General features: G+C 45.8%; 3 protein-coding genes and 1 long non-coding RNA gene across 10 annotated transcripts in view; 3 read left to right on the plus strand and 1 right to left on the minus strand.

The window, feature by feature from the left end:
- The first annotated feature begins 467 nt into the window (after window positions 1-467).
- LOC132457488 (uncharacterized) lies at window positions 468-1,787 on the plus strand. 4 transcript variants are annotated; one of them, XR_009525678.1, is made up of 4 exons: window positions 468-831; window positions 929-1,011; window positions 1,085-1,196; window positions 1,651-1,758. It is a non-coding gene; the product is annotated as an uncharacterized LOC132457488 (long non-coding RNA). The 4 variants fall into 4 exon arrangements; XR_009525679.1 differs by having other exon boundaries at window positions 469-596; window positions 751-831; window positions 929-1,196; XR_009525681.1 differs by having other exon boundaries at window positions 929-1,196; window positions 1,651-1,787.
- Window positions 1,788-8,019: 6,232 nt separating this feature from the next.
- On the plus strand, window positions 8,020-11,767 carry LOC132457841 (hepatic sodium/bile acid cotransporter-like). The gene is made up of 6 exons (XM_060052195.1): window positions 8,020-8,171; window positions 8,970-9,406; window positions 9,552-9,756; window positions 10,679-10,857; window positions 10,949-11,148; window positions 11,292-11,767. The coding sequence occupies exons 2-6, from the start codon at window positions 9,000-9,002 to the stop codon at window positions 11,345-11,347; spliced, it is 1,047 nt and encodes a 348-aa protein (XP_059908178.1). The 5' UTR covers window positions 8,020-8,171; window positions 8,970-8,999; the 3' UTR covers window positions 11,348-11,767.
- A 52-nt stretch (window positions 11,768-11,819) lies between these two features.
- Window positions 11,820-19,575, minus strand: LOC132457839 (sushi domain-containing protein 6-like). 3 transcript variants are annotated; one of them, XM_060052192.1, is made up of 10 exons: window positions 19,377-19,571; window positions 19,090-19,153; window positions 18,632-18,773; window positions 17,529-17,720; window positions 16,497-16,688; window positions 15,759-15,950; window positions 15,152-15,397; window positions 14,817-14,949; window positions 14,259-14,662; window positions 11,820-13,118 (listed from the first exon to the last, which is right to left on the minus strand). In XM_060052192.1, exons 3-10 carry the CDS (start codon window positions 18,747-18,749, stop codon window positions 13,093-13,095), a joined length of 1,503 nt encoding a protein of 500 aa, XP_059908175.1. In that variant the 5' UTR covers window positions 18,750-18,773; window positions 19,090-19,153; window positions 19,377-19,571; the 3' UTR covers window positions 11,820-13,092. The 3 variants fall into 3 exon arrangements, with proteins under 3 accessions (XP_059908175.1, XP_059908176.1, XP_059908174.1); XM_060052193.1 differs by lacking the exon at window positions 19,090-19,153 and having other exon boundaries at window positions 15,152-15,346; window positions 19,377-19,575; XM_060052191.1 differs by lacking the exon at window positions 19,090-19,153 and having other exon boundaries at window positions 19,377-19,570.
- A 56-nt stretch (window positions 19,576-19,631) lies between these two features.
- The window catches only part of fsip1 (fibrous sheath interacting protein 1), a 29,374-nt gene continuing 28,687 nt past the window's right edge, over window positions 19,632-20,318 (plus strand). For both annotated transcript variants that reach the window (XR_009525778.1, XM_060052194.1), the window contains exon 1: window positions 19,632-19,943. Coding sequence is in view for 1 of the 2 variants with exons in the window: in XM_060052194.1 (XP_059908177.1) it covers window positions 19,779-19,943 (165 nt within the window). In the remaining variant the exon portion in view is untranslated. The remainder of the gene's footprint in view (window positions 19,944-20,318) is intronic.

Raw genomic sequence — 20,318 nt, forward strand, 5'->3', positions numbered from 1 at the left:
GTGTAACTTGGTTTCGGATGAGTCAAATAAGTTTATTGTTGGGCAAATGCTGATATAAACCTGCTGCTGTAGCTGAAAGGCGAGGCTGAGAGGCTGGGGACCGGAGGCTTGTGGTGCCAGGGTGGACCGGAGACTGAGGCTGGAGACCAGGGGCCTGCAGCACCGGACCAGAAGGTAACCATCACCAAGCTCATCTGAAACACTAAAATCCACGGTAGTTTAGGTCTGGTTTTGATCATCTTATCACTTTAAATCTGTGCCAAGCTGTGAGTAAATTCATACGGGGGTTATGCAAGAGTCATATGAGCCACTAATGTTACTAGTGCTGATACGACTGTATTGGATGAATTGCTGAACGTGACAATCTGCAGACGTTGTCTAATTTAAGTGTTTAAATTTGTCTTCCATTTTACAAGTGAACCTCAGATGCATGAGGTGGGGTGTGTTGCGTCCACAGGTGATTTACTGCTGAGACCAACTGTGTTTGAAACCAGGAATCCATGGCTGAAGGAGCTGATGGAGGAGCCGTGCTGGAGGCCCTGGGCTGGTGGAGGAGCTGGTGGAGGGCCTGCCTGGTGAATGACGGCTGTCGTGGGGTAGATGGAGCTTGACTCTGAAGTGATCATCACACTCCCTGCCACTTCTCGTAGAATACTGCTACCCCAAACTACCGGCGTTTGTACCATATATACCAGACGACTAAATCTGTTTTACCACATGTTGAAGCAAGACTTCCGCTGTTTGTTCCAGACCAGGACTCTGTCTGAGGAGAGCTGCTGGAGGAGCGGAGACGCTGGAGGACGACTAGGAATCGACCAACAAGGATTCCTCGTAAGTTTGTAATTACTTACATGGTTGACTTAAAGGGCAAAATACAGCTGTTACTTTGACATGCGTTAACCAACTACCGCTGTGTTTTTCTTACTAGAACGTGTTTCTGGAGCGGAGGCGAGCTGGTAGGGGAGCTGTGAAGGGAGGATGGAGGATGACATCACTCTACCAACAAGGATTGTAAGTTTGTATTAACCAAACAAACTGGAAATAAAGGGCTTAAAAATAAGACAAACTACATGTTTGTTACCAGACTTTAGGGCCAGACTCGCGCAGTTTGTTCCAGACCAGGACTCTGGCTGAGGAGAGCTGATGGAGGAGCCAAGACTCTGGAGGACGACATCACTCCACCAACCAGGATTCTCGTAAGTTTGCCTAAAATAAACAGAGTGGACTTGTTGTAACGTAGGATTAGTTTGTCCAGTACAAGTTATGGCATACTATTGTGGTTGTTTACCAGACAAACTACAGCTGCTACTTTCTTACGCGCCATTAGAGCCCAACTACTCCTGTGTTTGTGACCCTACATTAGAGACAAACTACTACTGTGTTTGTAACCTGATATTAGAGCAAACTACTCCTGTGTTTGTTACCTTGCATTAGAGCCTAACTACTCCTGTGTTTGTTACCTTACATTCGAGACAAACTACTACTGTGTTTGTTACCTCACATTAGAGCCCAGCTACTACTGTGTTTGTAACTTGATATTAGAGACAAACTACTACTTTGTTTATTACCTTACATTAGAGCCCAACTACTACTGTATTTGTTACCTGATATTAGAGCCCAACTGCTCCTGTGTTTGTTACCTTACATTAGAGACAAATTACGTTTGTAACCAGACCAGGAATCTGGAGGACTGATGGAGAAGCCATACATCTGGAAGGCAAATCCTGAGGACCACCAGGACTCTACCATCAAGGATTCCTTTATAAATGTGCATTATCTGGACATAGTGGACTAGGTAGGGGGTTGGGGGTTCAACTCTCAAACGAATGGTGCCGGGTTCAAGTCCTCAGAATACAGTGATGCGTCCTTGAGCAAGGCGCCCTAAAGCCTGCCTGCTCCTTAATGACTTATCTTTGGTGCAGATAATGTTGCATCTTTTGAATATTGAACCTAATCATTGTCCTTGTTTGGTCCGGGCAGACACACCTGAGCAGAACCTCAGCTGATCCTGTTTGGTCGGGGGTAGACACACCTGAGCTAAACCCGCCCTGATCCTGACATCCTGCTGGTCCCGTCTCCTCAGTTCATCTGAGCCTCGTCCTCCAGAAGACCTGCTGAGCTCAGCAGTTGACCCCACTTCTTGACCCCACTTCTTGACCCCACATGTAACCTTGTGCTTCCACACGCCTTTCCCTCACGTCGATCACTAACCTCACTACTTCACTACTCTCTACTGCTTCCTCTTTTCTTCCTTCTCTGTGGTTCAAACCTTTACATTGAAGGCGCGTCTTCCTGCCCTCAGAGGGTTTAGCGTTAGGGTTGAGAGTCAGGGTTTAGAGTCAGGGACAGAGCTGGTCAGGGAGGACTGCTTTTACACAAACCTCTTCACTTGCTTTCGGAATGGTGGTGACATTTTGAAAAGATTCATTTGGGAAAATGTTTTCCTCTGCTTTCCTTTACAAATTGTATTAACTTCTGTCAAGTGTTTTTGTTTATATATTAAAATCCCACATTGACTTCTACATGTTTGTTGCGGTTCATTTAATTGTCCTTTAACTTGGTTAATGTCAAGCTAAACTCCTGCTATACATTTAATATACATGATTGTTATTCTGCAATGTTCACATATTCCATTTTGTAAAAATATGAAACCTCCATATTACTACTAAATTCAAGCCTATTCATGTATTTAACAATGTACATACTGCCCCGCAGTATGTACATTGTACTATAGCTACGTTCAGTGGCGGACTCAGACTGTTTGAAGGGCAGGGGCGAAAAAATAAAAAGGGCACATTCTGGACAACATGGGGCCCCACCAGCGGACACAGTGGCTTTTCCACCTTGATGGTGTTTTGTTCCCCCAACGGAGCCTTAAAGGCAGCGCTGCCTGGAAGGTCCTATCCCCTAACCTTAGCAAGCGCTACCTTGAAGGTCCCATTCGGGGCACTTGTTACATCTCCATGTAGCACTTAAAAGAATAGTTGGGCTCATAATTTAAACGTGGGGTCTGGGGGTCCTCCCCCAGAAAAGAATTTGCTTCAAAGACACTGTTTTCCCTTATTCTAGCGACATTATAAACACCAAAATGAGTTGTTGACATCATTGTGCATTTTCACATTTTAGCCAAAGAAAGGAGGATGCCTTACCTCTTTCATCTTTACTAACATTTAAGTAAAAATTTGACTGGAGAAAATTCAATGTGCTGCTAACATAAAGACTTTGACCGCTGAAAGCCAGCTACAGAAACATTTAAGGAAGTTTTCTAACTTGGCATCTAATTGCGCTTTTCCACTATGGGTACTGACATACTCTTAATCCGCTTTTTGCTTCGTTATCCAGTGGAGATTTAAGTACCACTCGATGTACCTGTTTGTCATGGCGACGCCACATGAAAGCAATGCCTCGCATTCCCCGTTTGTCAGCTACCAAAGAGAGGAACGTCTGCACCTCAATAGCTAACCACAACATGTTTTTTTGGGTTTGCCATATTCTTGCTCCAGAGGGCACATCATCATCAGTGCAACCTAGGGCACTCATTAATTTTTGTTCACGTGTAAAGGGCAGCCAATAAGGCACTTTCTCTCATTTTCACCACCATAGAGGGCACTTTAGCACACTTTTTCAACCATGGGGGCACCAGACGGGCAGAAGGGCACTAGAAGGGCACCAGACGGGCAGAAGAGCACTAGAAGGGCACTATAAGGACCAGACGAGTAAAAGGGCACTAGAAGGGCACTAGAAGGACCAGACGGGCAGAAGGGCACTATCAGGGTACTAGAAGGGCAGAAGGGCACTTGAAGGACCAGACGGGCAGAAGGGGACTATCAGGGCACTAGAAGGACCAGACGGGCAGAAGGGGACTATCGGGCACTAGAAGGGCTCCAGACGGGCAGAAGGGCACTATCAGGGTACTAAAGGGGGCACTAAAAGGGCACCAGACAGGCAGAAGGGGACTATAAAGGCACTCATTAAGGCACGTCATTGAATTTTCTTGTTCTAGAGGGCACATTACAATTTATTGTATGAAGGAGCACCCTAGAGGGCACCTAATCATGTTTTGCACGTGAAAAGGGCAGCCAATAAGGCATTTCCTCTCGTTTTCGACACTCTTGAAGGGCACTTTAGCACGCTTTTTCAACCATTGAGCCACGAGGGGGGAAGGTCGCCCCCCCCTGCCCCCCCCCCTGAGTCCGCCACTGGCTACGTTGGTTCAAACGGTAAATGTAGTTTGGTGTGAGACTGTTGTCCAGCAGAGGGAGCTGTCACACACCTTAATTATACAGAAATGTCTGTGTATTTACATTTTAAAATGTTCATGGGCTGGTCTAGTTTGTCTACAAAAAGCTCTGCCTCCAGCAACAGGATTGGTCGAAACATGTGAAGGAAATAAAAGCCCAGTTCACCAGATCTGAGGTCAGCTGCGGTCAGATTTTGGATCATGAATGTATTGAGCTCGGAGGAGGACGGCAGGACGCGTGTTTACCTGGTCGATTAGGTCCTGAACGCAGACCCTGAACCCAGACATCCTAATCACAGACCCTGTGTTTAATTAGCCCCGAATATATATATATTTTTTAAAGTAAAAATATTTATAATTATTTATAAGTACAAGCCTAGTCTAGATAGTCCTTCTGGCAAGAGAATAAACAGTTTAAAAACATAACCTTTTTACCACCTCAAGTGAATTCCCCAGTCAGATGTGTGTGTAAAGTCTGTCTCACTTGTATTAATTTTACTCTGAAATAACTTGAATGGAACTTTAGACATTTGGGGATAAGCAGCACAGCAGTCAGGTAGCTATTTTAAGCTATAATAAACTGCGCATTTTGTTTATTTAGGTGAAGCATTATGAAAGAGACTCAGCCTTCAAGGCTGGCGACCAGGACCAGTACAGGATGGCCAGAGCAAACCTGAGGAGAGGGATCAAAGCAGCCAAAGTGGACTACAAGAGGAAGGTGGAGAACCATCTGGCTGACAACAACCCAAGGAAAGTGTGGTAGGGTCTACAACCCCTGACGAACTACAAGGGCACCCCATCGGATGCAGTAACTGCTGACACAAGTTCAAAAACCCCACCTTGCTCCTCCTCCTCCTCCTCCTCCTCCTCTGTCCTCCCAGCCCCTGAGCACCCACCAGCTTGAGCTGCAGGAACATCAGGTGAGAAGAGTCCTGAAGGCCTTAAACCCACACAAAGCAGCAGGACCAGACGGAGTATTGGGAAAAGTACTGAAGGCCTGCGCGGACCAACTGTCAGGGGTCCTAACAAGGATATTCAACACCTCTCTGGAACAGGCTATGGTCCCACCCTGCCTCAAAGCAGCCACCATTGTCCCAGTTCCAAAGAAATCCACCATAGGCAGCCTAAATGACTATAGACCAGTGGCACTAACATCTGTCGTCATGAAGTGCTTCGAGAAGCTCGTCCTCCACCACCTTAAGTCCTGCATCCCTCAAAACTTTGACCAGCATCAGTTTGCTTATAAAGCAAACAGGTCGACAGCGGATGCAATCGCCACGGTCCACCTAACTGCAGCGAGTCACCTGGAAAAACAGGGGAATTATGTCAGGATGCTTTTTGTTGACTTTAGTTCGGCGTTTAACACAATCCTGCCGAACATTCTCACCAGGAAGCTAACTGACCTGGATTTCCCTGCCCCAACCTGTGAATGGATTTACAGCTTCCTGACGGACCGTCCACAGACAGTGAGGATGGGGACACAAACATCTCCCACCCTGACACTCAGCACGGGCTCCCCTCAGGGCTGTGTGCTGAGCCCCTTCCTGTATTCTCTTTACACGCATGACTGCGTCCCCGCCCATCACTCAAATGTCATCGTCAAATTTGCGGATGACACTACATTGATGGGTCTCATCTCCAACGGTGACGAGACGGCATACAGGGAGGAAGTCCAGAGGCTCACAGCCTGGTGTTCAGCTAATAACCTTTTGCTGAACGCCAGCAAAACCAAGGAGATGATATTTGACTGGAGCGGGACGAGAGGTGACCTCACCCCACTCCAGATAGACGGGGTCTGCGTGGAGAGGGTCTCCTCCTTCAAGTTTCTGGGGATGCAGGTCAGTAAGGACCTAACCTGGCACACCAACACGGCTGCGGTGGTCGGAAAGGCTCAGCAGAGGCTATTTTTTCTAAGACTGCTGAGGAAATGCCAGGTTGGGAAAAAGCTGCTGCAGACCTTTTACCGGTGATGCTGTTGAAAGTGTACTGGTGTATGGCATTACGGTGTGGTACACAAACTGCACAGCCAAAGACAGGAAAACCCTGCAGGGGGTTATTAAGATGGCAGGAAAAATCATAGGATGAAACGGCATAGAATCATGCCGTTCCAACTGAACGGCATGTGCTGTTCCAACTGAACGGCAGTTACCGTTCCTGGACGGCGTATGCCATGGTATGTCAGTGGTCGCGGTGGCACATGCCACAGGCCAATAAACGATCTCGACGTCTCTCTTCTTGATACACCTACAACTGGTTCAGAAATGTAATTCACTGTCTCAGATTATTGTATAAAAGAGGGGGAGTTAATTATTCGCTAGTAGATGAGCTATGATGGCACAATTGGATCGGGGAATCCAACATAGGTTCTTGAAATGCAACACTGCTCAACGGCTTGAACAAATCCGTCTCTCTTCTGCTCTTTTCAGCTCTCTCACATTACTCTCAAACCGTGCCTACTAGTGATGGGAATTTCGGCTCCTTTTAGGGATCCGGATCATTTGGATAAGCTCACCATCTAGAGCAGGCTCGTTCGGCTCCCAAACGGCTCTTCATATTACCACCTATGCCTTTTATAATTCAGCCAAATGTAGCCCATTTTGACTTATGATTTGTATGTGTAGGGCAGGCCTATATGACACTTAAATGATTCAATGCATCCTATTATTATTCAAAAGTAAAAATTACATTTTCTAATATCAATAAATTGCTGTAGCTGATTGTTTTCATTGCATATGAGTGCAACGTGCATTCCCGCCCCTCGCTGCTTGCTTATGGGTATGATCCTTGTCTATCCCCACTTTATTGGTTGCATGCATGCGCGTGACAGTCAGTCACTGCACATATGCATAGCATGCACGTAGCCCTGTAGCGCGGAGATCTTCATATAATTCTGCCTAGGCAAACTTTATATAAAAATAAAATAAAATAAACAGCTTGCGGTCGGGAGCCGACTCCCATCGTTCACTTAAAAGAGCCGGCTCTTTGAACCGGCTCGTTCGTGACGGACCCATCACTAGTGCCTACAGCGATTTATCTACTAGTTTAAAGTCGACACCAGGATATACCACAAGGTGTCATTTTCCCCCTGTGAAATAAATACATACAAAATACATAAATACTAACCTGCTAATTAATTCCCTGTTAAATCATGTTGGTTGTGTGTTTTTCCAGCACTGAGACCACCTATCACTCCACCATTCACTGTGTCCTGTGTCCTGTGTCCTGTGTCCTGTATTGCCTAGCAACCATTCTCAACCCCATGAAGCACATAACAGAAACCCATTGACGCATGATCACTGCCAGTCCCGTAAGAGAGATTCAAGAGAATTAAAAGTATCTCAATCTTATTTATCAGGGAAAGATGTATTATACTGCAACCTAAATGGTGTGTTTTTGTGCCAGTGAGACAAAGTTAATGAACAAACTTGGTAAAAAAGTGAAAATATTCCACGTAATCAACACCATGATTACAATGCTTCCCCATGACGCATCCTAAACCAGAAGCAAAAAGAAAAAATAATTCTGGCCTTCTTGCTAAATTTCAATAACCAGTTCCTAATCCCCTTTTTTTGTAAAGCACTTGTAATAATTACAATATGAATATAATAGATACTATGATTATTCTTATAGGAGATTACAGAGTAAAGGTCAATTATACCATTTTATCCCAATTATCTAATAATTCAAACACAATGCTCTGTCTCCAGTAATAGCCAACACTCTATAGTAATGTTTATCCTTTCCCATGTGATCGGACTCCCATGTGATGCTAAGGAGGGGGGCTATCTGAAAAGAAAAGGGGCCTGAGAAGAATGTGGTTGATGAGGGGGTGGATGTGTGTTAGTTTGTGTGAGACAAGAGAGGGATAGAGAAGCAGAGTACAGCAACAGTGCGTAAAGTGCACCAAGGGGGCAGCTGACAAATGATGAAGGTAAGAATTAAAAATGTGTCTTCTGATTTTTCATAAAAAAGGTTGTTACGGTGATAAGTGTCCATCTTTGAACCGGTTTGTAGATGGACGGGCAATTTGAAGAACATTTTCCTGAAAGAAACAACTTTCACCCCCTATGGGCCTCTTGATTACACATGCGATTTGGTGACCCACAGGGTGGGTTTTGTGTGCCAGTGTTGGTTAGTTTGTTAGAGCCTGGTTGGTTTGTTATCACAAGGGGTACAGGGATTCCTTCCACCAGAGAAACAAGAGAAGCAATCAGGCAAGGAGCCAACATCATTTTGTACAAAAAATGTTATTCACTGCTCGATAATGACAAAAATATTTGTTTTACTATTGACATTTTTCTCCAAAGCTACTTCCAGTAATTACTATTACCGGAGTATTGCAAAAATATTCCTACATACAGTTTCAAAATCTAAATCATACGATACAATATAGCAGGAGCAGAGGCTGAACTCATTATCGTTTTTAAATTTATAAAATGTTTTTGAATGGAAATACTCAAATCTTGTTAAATAATTATCTGTGCTCAAGATTCAAACCAATAATTGACAGACGGTAAGTTTGTCAATATGCTGGTGTGGATTTCTCTTATATTCTCAGTGTTTGGAACAATGTACATCATGTGTCAGTTTCAAGAGTATTCTCTCAAAACAGTGGAAAGTCAAATAATCTTTTCTTTTTTTTAACATTTATGCCTGAATTGGCTCCAGTTAAAGTCCTCAGGCTCAGTCACATCCTTGTCCTTTGTATGTTTGCATTCATAAAATCTAGGGTAAACTCACACTACTGTAGACATCCAGGATGAGTGCAATCAGCAACCTGACACAGCAAGCAGCCTTGGAAAGCAGCAGCCTCTACAATGGATCGAAGGGGTCTTACAATGGGAGCAGCGGTTACCAGAACCCCTTCTCACCCACTATGGACAAAGCCATCAATGGCTTCACCATCATCATCCTCTTCATCACGATGGTGTCTCTTGGGTGCACGATGGAAGTGGCCAAGATCAAGGACCACATCTTCAAGCCAAAGGGGGTTGCCATTGCTGTGGTGGCCCAGTTCGGCATCATGCCGCTGACTGCCTTTTGCCTGGCCACCGTCTTCAAGCTGGAGCAGATTGAGGTCCTGACTGTGTTGATCTGTGGGTGTTGCCCAGGGGGAAACCTGTCCAACATTTTCTCTCTGGCACTGAAGGGAGACATGAACCTGAGGTAAATCATTCTCGAATCGTGTTAAATGATTACCTGCTTTTTCATCAACTGCAAATACAGGACTACAAGCCTAAACTTGAACCTGAAAGTGTTCAGCGTTCCATGCCTGATTTCTGTCCTTTTTTCCCCATGTGTTTCGTTTCAGTATTGTCATGACCACATTCTCGACGCTCGCTGCCCTGGGAATGATGCCCCTCCTGCTACTCATCTACAGCCAGGGCTTGGGCAGTCTGCAGAACGCTGTGCCATACACAGGCATCACCATCGCCCTCTTCATGACCCTCGTTCCCTGTGGCTTCGGCATCGCCCTCAATCATTACAAACCCAAATACTCAGCTGTGGTGATCAAGGTGGGCCCTTCCTTCCTTCTGAACTCAGACATTAGTTACCTCCACCGAGGAGGTTATGTTCTCGCCACGTTTTGTGTGTCTGCCCTTCTGTGTATCTGTGTGGGAAACTGCGCCGGCAACCAGAAGTCTCAGAAGATGATTTTGAACATAAGATGAACAGATTGATTTCTGCAGTGGACTGTCTCCAACATGGGTTTGATTCTAAACCTTTACAAACACTTTGTCGAAGGATGTTGGTGGCCAGACGGGACGTTTTAACTTGTTTTCCCAGCGGCTAGGGGAAACATTGAGTTGGTTTGCTCTTTGGATGGCATATCTTTTATAAGACCAACAATACTGCTGGAACAGGGTGATGGCATTTCAGCTGAGTCTTCCATTCAGTGTGAACTGAAAAAGCCACCAAGTCATCAAAAGCCATGACAGAATAATCAAAATACATAAAACCTTTTTGAGTCAGTTCTTTTAGTGATTGTCACCCCAAGGAAATGATTGGTGCAATCATTTTCAGGCGAAATAAAGTGAAACGCCCTGGACACACAGATTAAGGCTTATCTGCCATCAGATTTAGGATGTTTAAGTAAAGGCTGATTTGTGTGACTAGTGTGCGGTATATCTCAAAACCCTATGCTAATTGTGCAATGTCTCATGGTAATGAAGATGTTTGGTGACCTCCCCAAGCCCCGCAACATTTCTAAAGGGACCTTCTGGGTTGTCATTGGATTCAGCTCGGAGCAGCCAATTGGCTCCCTCAAAGCCAGGCCGACTTCTACTAAGCTGATTCCTTAGCAGTGGTCTTTGCTCTACTGAGCACATTGCTTAGTTGAACAGTGATTTGTGGTCACATGTTAACATTTGTTTGCCTTCTTACAATTGACTTTTCCTGGATGCGATACGCCTCTCATCTGAAGCTCCCTCTTGGTAGGTTGGTCTCAGCATCTGTCTCATTTCCTCGGTGGCCGTCGGCGTCATGTCGGGCATCACCATCGGGGGGTCGGTGTGGGTGGTGCTGTCGCCACAGATCATGTCTGTGGCCGCACTGATGCCGCTGACCGGCTATACGCTCGGTTACGTCATGTCCACCATCTTTAAACAAAACCATCAGTAAGTGAACTATTTTAATGGAACTCATTTAACATTTGGGACATTTTGCTGAATAAGTGTCACACAAAGCAAACTTTTTTTTTTTGGTTAGATGTAGAAGGACTATCTCCATGGAGACAGGCTGCCAGAACATCCAGCTGTGTGCAACCATCTTGAAGGTGGCGTTCTCTCCTGAGGTCATCGGGCCCCTATATCTCTTCCCCCTCATCTATATTGTGTTCCAGGGAGGCGAGGCCCTCGTTTTCATCCTGCTATTCAGATGTTACGAAGCGTTTAAGCCCAAAATTGAGGGTAAATGTCACAGCTGAACATATTGTGCTATCATGTTTTTCTTAATTCTCACCATCTCCAGTGTGAAGCAAGCAAGTTCAACCCCTCATCTTTCAAAAGTCTTGCTTCTAATCCATTTACTTTTTGTTTGTTTGCTTGTACAGAAAAGACAGTACATCAAAATGTTAACGGTAACATGGAGGAAATTAAAACATATTGAAGGAGTTTGCGGTTGGATCTCCCAGGCTGAAGTGCTGCAGAACGATGTGTACAGTGTCATCAATGGAGGGTCGAGGACAAACAGCCTCCTCTCTTCATGTCGTTTACCTCAGGCAGTAACATGACACGGATATGTGTGTCACAAGTCTAGAGACACTGCTCTTTAGTACGCATAAATGGAATTTTTATATTGAAACAATATGACGATTGGTAAATTAATATTGCCATAAAGAACTATCTTTTAGGGTAAATGTTTTGAAATAATATATCACAAGATCATTAGAAAAATAAGATTGTGTTTAGTGTAAGATTAGACATGCTTTTATGATGTTATAATAATTATGTTTGCGTGTAAATTTACTTTGAAATATGCAGAGATGTAAAGTTTATTAATAAATTACCATAAGGAGGCCAACTGAAACACATTTGTCTGCGGTATTTTGTGGCATTAAAAATAACAATGAAAACAATGGTAAAATCGACACCTCAAATAATATTTAATTTGAATGAACATATTATATACAGTTAAAACATAAGTTATTATTTTTACAAATATTAAAATACAATCTTTAAAACAAAAAAAGTCCATTGCTAAATCCAAAAGGAAAGCAAAACGTAAACTTGAATTCCGACATACCATAATGAACAATAAGTAATTTGTTTCAGATTTTCCCATCAACATTAGAAGCTGTGATATTACATGCCTGCGGTAGAGTTCCACCCAAGCACTGTGAAAAGATCCTTTTTAGAAAACCTTTTTCCAGGATTGTGGAAGCATAAAAAGAAACGGAAATAAAAGAACTGTGGCTGATCAACAGCAATCTGGACATAAACACTCAATACTAACCCCATAACCAAGACTCAGCGAGAGCAGCCTTTGCAAGCAACCAGAATAAATTAAGTTTGGACATTTTTCAGGGGCGAGGTGTGTTAAAGCTACACAAAACGATCACGAAAGGCGTCGACGTCAATTCACATTCATTATGAAAACATCATTCAATTCCAGTGAATTCCTTTTCTTACAGATGCTTGTGCATAGAAGTGAAAAGCTAAGGCCATTGGAAGGGGTATGAATGTAAACGGTAGAGAAGTCCTAGGGCCCCAGCTCTTCTGGGCTAAAGGACCAGACGACTCACTAGATGGTTAAATCCAGTCTACGCGCATCTCACAGTCTTCAGAGTCCTGTGACTCTGGACATAATGGAGGGGAAAAATAAAAAGATTAAAAGAATGTGTGCTTGGGTATGACAGTCCCGGGGTTGGCTTGGCAGGCCTTCATGCATCATTCCTGGTGCACGTGTAGTGTGTTAACCCCCAGGTTAACAACGTACATTGGGCAAGACATAGTGATGAGATGGATCCCTCTCTAAATACATACCTTGCTGCTCCCTCATGGGGCTTTCTCTCTTTTTTTTTTGCGCCTAAATCGCAAGCTAAGCCGAATTGACCAAAAGATCAAACTTATGCATTTGAGTCAGACATTAAGTACACGCAAGGATTCCTATAAAATGTTGAAGCATTTACGTATGTACAATGTGGAATCCCATCCCTCTAGGGGTGCGGGGGGGGATTCTGAGAGTCAAGCAGCCTGTTTGAACCGGTGCGTCGGGCGGTCAGATGGGGGGGGGGGGGGTCTTCTGTGTTGACAGCTGCCGTCGTCTTGCTCAACGCCACAGTGTGGGGAAGAAGCAGCAACGGCACCATGCAGTCTCTGATGTGTTCGGGCACTGCGTCCGGTCGGTCAGTCTCAGGCCTCCTTCAACAAAGGCATATCTGCGGAGGGGGACAAACAGAGGACCACACGTTCAATATAGCGCTGTCAAGGGATTAAAATATTTAATCGCGATTGATGTCATAATTAACTCTTTCGTGCTAAAATTGTGCTGCTAGCCTTTTAGTGAGATCAGATTGTTGAGAAGGACAGTAATAAAATATGTTTGGTAGGATGGATATAAGAAGAGAGACCCGCATTGAATTCACCCCGGTCCAATTGACATCGGGTAGGTGCATGACATTGGTAGGCCTACAGTAAAACTTCAATAGCCCAGGCTTTTATTTGTTTCAATCACTGAACTTTCGAAAACAAAACTCTTGCTCAGCAAAGATGGGAAGTACTATAATATTTATTATTTAAACCAGTATGAATATTCCTACCGTACGTAGGCCTACACACATTACCAGGCTATCGAATAACGCCCACACACACACACACACAGGTAATCTGGAGAGTCGGGAGAATTCCCGGTGGGCCGTTAATGTTTCGGGGCTATCGGGCTGATTACTGTGGGATAACAATATTGCATTTATAAAAGTTCCTTGCCGCGCCGTCCGGCAGCCTGAGCTGTGCATCCGCAACCTCTCACTCACTCAACAACCGCGACACAAAAATACTGTCAACGTCGCAACCAAGTCGATTTTGTCTAGAAGGGAGTAACTGAGCGCCCCCTCCCAAAGTGGTACAGCCCAGGTGGGCCTTGAACTGCGATTGGTCAGAAAGACGTAACAGCTAATGACAACATTGAACTCTCGTGCAGGCTCGAACAGAGTGACACACAAACATACACACACTCTTAAGGAGTTTTTCACCCGGTCTGTATCCTTGCTTGCCCCAACAAGTTTGTGCGGCGTGCTTGCTGTTTAGTTTCCGGTGTAGCTAGATCCGGTATGGTGTTGTCGTTTTTCTAACGTGATTAGATGTTTGTTGTTGCTAGACAGCAGGTGAAAAAACGACAACGTTTGCCAAGCCAAAAGAGCGCGCTAAAAAAATTAACGCCATTAAAATTGGTTTGCGTTAACGCCATTAATAACGCGTTAAACTGACAGCACTAGTTCAATACCATCCTTCAACAACAACAACCCTAACAACGACAGCTGCTTAGCAGAGCGAGCGAGCGAGCGGTTCCGGGCCCTTACCATCGGAGAAGTCCATATCTGAGTCCACCAGGGACAGGCTGTGTTGATCCCTGCTGGTGGGGGGCTTGTTATGGTGGGAGGGGGCCGCGCCGGCGGCCCCTGCGTGGTGCTCCAGGGCCCAGCAGGACGATGAGGGGGACGGCGTGGAGGAGGAGCAGGAGGAGGAGGAGAAGGAGGGCGGTAAAGTGTGGACCACCGCCATCTCCGAGTGCTGGTGGGACGAGGGTCTGGAGGGGCCCGCCTCCGGACTCTGCTCGCCCTCCGACAGCACGATCTGCACCCGGGACTCGGGACCCGGGGTGGGGGGCCCCCCGCCGTTCACCGCCTCCTCGTAGGAGGGCAGGGTCACCTGGACGCCCTCCACCATGATGGACACGGGCTGCCCGGTCACTCCCTGATCCCGGCTGGCCGAGAGAACACAACACCGCTTTACTGTGAGGTTACATTACGACACTCTACGTTAACCACCCAACAAGCGCCTGACCCGACATACGGTCTGAACCCGGATGATCCGAGATGAGAGGCGCCCGGGAAGGGAGGACCGGCGACCGCACTCACCGGTGGAAGGACTTGAGCCTAGGCTGCAGCAGCACAAACAGCACCACCAGCAGTAGGACCAGAGCCACAGAGCTCGCCGTAGACGCCACGATGGACAGCGTGGGCATCCCCAGTGGCAGCTTTGGATCGCGGTCTGTGGGGGGCGGCACGGACATGGGAGTAAACAAACAGGATTTCTAATGCCATTATACTAATGAAAAGAATAATATATCTCATTTATCTAGCACCTTTCATTGTTAGTGAAAATCTCATGGTGCTGTTACAGTGCATTAAAGTCACTAAGAACAGTAAAAACGACAGCAGGGGAAAAACTAGATAAACCGTCCCCTGTTTACCTCCATCCATCAGGCAGCTGATCTGCATGGGGTCGTCCCACTCCCCGTTCAGGCAGGTCAGGTACTTGTAGTCCCCCTTGAGGATGAAGCCCTCGGCGCAGAAGTACTCGATGACCGTGGCGTGGGAGAGGCTGCGGCAGGGCGCGGGGTGGCAGGTGTAGCCCCCGTTCTCCGGCTCGTACGGGGGGAGGCACACTGTTCGCGGATCGACAGATTCCTCATTAGAGAGACTCTTACTCTGGGACCCTGTGTTCCGGAAAGCAGGCAGGATGATGGAACCATGGGGGAGCGTCTCTGCTGGCCGCACTAGTGCGTCCGTTAACCCTGACGTTTGACCAACACACAGCATTAAGCGCCAGTGTGAACAACAGCAATGTCTTACTTGCATCATTTTGTCATCAATGTACTGGTTTGTGCAATTCCAATTGTAGCAGGCATGCGCACGTTCCAACGCCATCAAGCGGAATTAACACCGCAAAGCAATTTTGACAAATGATATCGGGAACGGCTGTTTATGTGAAGCCAGGAGAGACGGACACACTGGGTCGATCCCCCAGACTGGGTCTAGCGTGGTCCTTTAAGGGTCACGGGGCGCTGGTGAATTTACCGTCACTCCGGATGCAGCGGGGCGGCTCCGACGACCAGCGGCCCAGCGGGCTGCAGGTGAGCAGGCTGGCTCCCTCCACCAGGAAGCCCGAGTCACAGCTGTACTGCAGCACCGTGCCCACGGGGAAGGAGCCCCGGTTGCTCTCGCTCAGGTTGGTGGAGCCGTGCTGCACCATGACCGGCCTCACACACACTAGGGGGAGGGACAGAGGAAGAGAGTTACACACCACTAGGTCACGGCAAAATAGGCTCGGCGGTATCAAGGGTGTTTAGAAATACCGTTCAAATGATTAATCAATACCATCAAAAAATACAGACTCTCTATTCAACTAGTTTCTGACATCTTATGAATAAATATATTATGTTGATAATAATTCTGTAAAAGTTAGTATATATAAATAAATAGTCCAAAATAAATTTGCCGTTAAATTTTGATTTGAACATCCTTACTGTACTGATAGTGATATATTATTGTTTCTCTTTCTTCTGACAAATGAACTCATGTAAGTCACTTTGGATGAAAGCGCCTGCTAAATTCCCTAAATGTTAAGGTAATTTTAGAAAGACATAGGTTTCTTCGCCAACAATTAACAGCTGGCACGGTTCCCAAGCGTTTCACGTTGTTCCACGTGGTTCCACGTGGTTCCACGTGGTTCCACAACATCCTGACATCAAAGCTGAAGGGACATTTATAGCAGTTTAGCGATGACGTACGTTAGAGTTGGAACCAACCACCAACCTTGGCTGACGCAGCTGACCTGCGTCGACGCGTCCCACTGTCCCTCCTGGCAGGTGACGTATTTGTAGTCCCCCTTGAGGAGGAAGCCCTGGTCGCAGAAGAACTCGATGACGGTTCCGTCGGAGAACCGGCGGCAGGGCGACGGGTGGCAGGTGTAGCCGCCGTTCGCCGGCTCAAAGGGAGTCCGACACACTGATGAGGAGGAGACGAGAGCACAGCATGTAGAACAGAACGCACAACAGGGTCCCTCTTTGGCAGGCTTGAATCATGTTGTTTTTTTGACTATGGACAAATGATACGCCACTGCCATTTTTAAAACAGCAGGGGAGTGTGTGTGTGTGTGTGTGTGTGTGTGTGTGTGTGTGTGTGTGTGTGTGTGTGTGTGTGTGTGTGTGTGTGTGTGTGTGTGTGTGTGTGTGTGTCGTCAGCAATTGAGTAGACGAGCGAGGAGAGCGAGCGGTAGCGTATGTGTCTCAGTCTAGTGAAGAACCGAACAAGTCCGGTTATGTGTAAGAATGAAGTAGTCAATCTACTTGCCTGTCAATCTGACAACTTGACCTGATTGATACAATTTAGCCAGACATTTAATTTGTCTGCACTAACAGCTAATATCATGTGGCTGGATCTGGACTGGAAGGATAGGAGGGATAGAAAGGTGTGTCGCGCTTCTGCCTTCTCGCACCGCGAGACAGGTTTGTGGCTCTAAGTGTCACGATTTCAGTTTCGATACGCATATCATTACAGCCCTAGTGGAAACCATAGTTGTAAATATCACGAAACTGTAACCTCTGTACTCAAATTACCTCCTGTGCTTAGTTAAATACTAACAAATGAAAAAAGCTGTATTTCTCTTCAGGAAGTATAAATCACAAGCGTTTATAAAGAACAGTCAAACTAGTGACTGTGATTCATACCTCCTCAAAAGGGTGTTCAACTCTTTGGCAGGTCGGTCTTAAGCAGGCAGATTCTATATCTTATAGAGAAGCAAATGAAACAAACCCAACCCCACATAACCTAGTATGTTCGTCTTACGGCCACTGTGGACGCATCGCGGCGGCTCCGCCGACCAGTGTCCCAGCGGGGTGCAGGTGAGGGTGCTCGGCCCGTCCGCCACGTAGCCGGGGTCACAGCTGTACTGGAGCACGGTCCCTGCGGGGAGGGAACCCCGGTTGCTCTCCGTTAGGTTGACCCAGCTGTTCGGCACCATGTAGGGCCTCACGCATCCTGGGGTGGAGAGGGGAGAAAGGGGCGCGATCTGAGAAAAGGTTTTGCGGTTTTAGACTAGAAATCAAGCGGCTATTGTAGCAGCTTCACGTGTGCCCTGCGTGAGACTCGACATGGCTGCTGTGTTGTTGAGCTGCAAGGAAAACAAGAGCCATGAGAGGAGAGCCACCTGTGTCTAGAACGATAGTTCTGGGTGGTAGAAGACTATACATAAAAATGTAGTTAGAAAGAATAGAAAGAGTAAGTGTAACTCTATGGTCTATATGGAGAAGTTATAAATGGGTCATATTACAATGTGATATTGGAACAAGTGAAAGTAGGCAGGACAAGCTATTATACTTCTTATCAGCTTTGGCAGGGTTGCAAATCTGTCTGCCTGTTGACCTTATTTATGGTGTTGTGCGTTTTCTGGGTCAGGCGTGTGGGGCTTTTTATTGCTTCCCCACGGTTGAAGTAAACTTAAGTTAAGTGTTGGAAGAGAGCCTTGTGATGGTGAGAAACTAACCTCCTCAGGTTGTCAAACCACAAACTGGCCAATTGACTGCAATATATATGCAATTGTAAACACACCTTTGTAAAATGTCTGCTAGCTATTGCCACTCTTTGACCCAACTAAACATACTGGAGGAAAAGGCTGGCTGATCAATCTAAATATTCAAGTCAAATGTAATTTGAATTTTCAACAGAGGTTTAAGTAAACGTCCAAGATTTCATGCAGGTTGATTATCTATTAAAGCAAGTTGCCACATTGTGCCAGGTGAGACATGAGTCATATGCATGACTGATATTTTAATTGATTACTAATGTATAACACAATTTGTATATTTTTGTTAATCAGACAATTTCACAGTTTATCTCACTGGCCCAGTGGTAATTGTGGAATCCATAAAACTTCCAACTGTGTAACTCACCTAAGCCATGTCCAGTCGACAACACTGCGAGAACAACAAGCAGGGAGAAGGGTCGTATGTTGCCAGAAGTGCAGGGCCAATAGGCGTCTGATATTGACGCAACCATTCCATTGCACATCTTTCCTGGCAGACACAAGCCGACCTGGCAAGAACACAGGAGGACTTAACGTAAACAGACATAAACATGAATGCAATGGCGACCAATCCGAAAACCTTGACCCAATGCGGACACCTGCATGACGCATGAATTCTGCATAAACTGGACAGTTGCCAGTGAAATGGGCGTAATTTACGAAGGAACGTTCTTATTTCCTAGTACTTTAACACGGCGACGAAAAAGGATCTTCCGCTTGTTCACAAACAGTCGTATACAGTTTGATTTAACGCACTGGATTTAAATCGACAAACAGGTGAACGTTTGGTTGAGTTAAAGTTAGACTATGAGCTGTGGTTGTGACCTGGTTGGGAACGGCCGGACTATGCAGCTACACGCCCATTTCCACTCGCTTCCTTGTTGTTGCCCTACAGCCCCACCAGAGAGAACAATGCAACAGGACAGCTATTATAAAACATCGCCAACACATGAATGCTCACGCCATTGATATGTTCGGAAATATAATACCTGAATACAAGGAAAAACGTTTTACCGGGCTGTCATTGTTAGCTTCCCTGTTGGTTAATCCCATATTATTTTAGCTAGCGTGCTAACGGGCTCAATAGCAAAGCAATTCTCGACGGTACTTACCACAACACTGCCTCGTATCCCCCTCAACCTCTTCCACTCTCGCTAAGTGGTCATTCAACACGAGTATAAATCCATCATCAGGTTCACATAAGGTTTTACTGGAAAACAGGGGGTATACAATTACACCGAAAGGCAGTGTGGCTAAAGTGACAGCTAGCTAGCCTGGTAACCTCTAGCCCGCTAGCCGAAGTGATCGAATCTGAATCCCCAGCTGGGCGGGGGGTGGACCCTGATGACGTCACGTAACCTTAGAAACCAAAAAGTCACGTTAACTATATGGATGTAAACATCCGGTTGAGTTGGCGTCCATAGTTACCAACCGAAAACGTAAAATGTATTTTAGTAGCGTCTGGTTTGGCTAAAACCCTCAAACAGAACTACTAAACAACAGCCAGGACGGATATGACGAGGGGCACTCTGGATCGAAGACCCCGGTCTGCATCGAGTGAGCGGCCAGGTAGCCGGGCATCGAGCGTGTCCTCAGACGAACCTCAGGTTGTCAGCAGGACTCCAAGCGGTCTTTCAACCCGCCTTGATGCTCTGAGGAACGAGTACGCTAGCCCACAGGTAAAAATAAATAAATAAATAAAGATGTATTGGCCTATATTTACGGAAGAGTATTAGCGCCATACGTGAATTATTTTGAATTCTGAATAAAGTCTGAAGTCTGAGAAAAAATTAGAATGTCAGCAGTCAATTTAAAATATAAAATCAAATGTTGCCCTAATCCTCTACAGTATAAATCTTTACAGTAAAACATGTACAGGGATATCCTAGAAGGCTTCACGTGAAATCTGCTCAACGAAGCAAATACATATTTAACGCACTTTGATGTAAAAAATATGAAGAAAATCCAGCATCTACAGGCCCATATGAAAAAGGCCCATATCTTCGATTTTTCCAAAATCTCACTTTAAGGAAAGTCAGCATTACATGATATTT

Source organism: Gadus macrocephalus, chromosome 5 (genome assembly GCF_031168955.1).
Source record: "Gadus macrocephalus chromosome 5, ASM3116895v1".
NCBI lineage: Eukaryota > Metazoa > Chordata > Actinopteri > Gadiformes > Gadidae > Gadus > Gadus macrocephalus.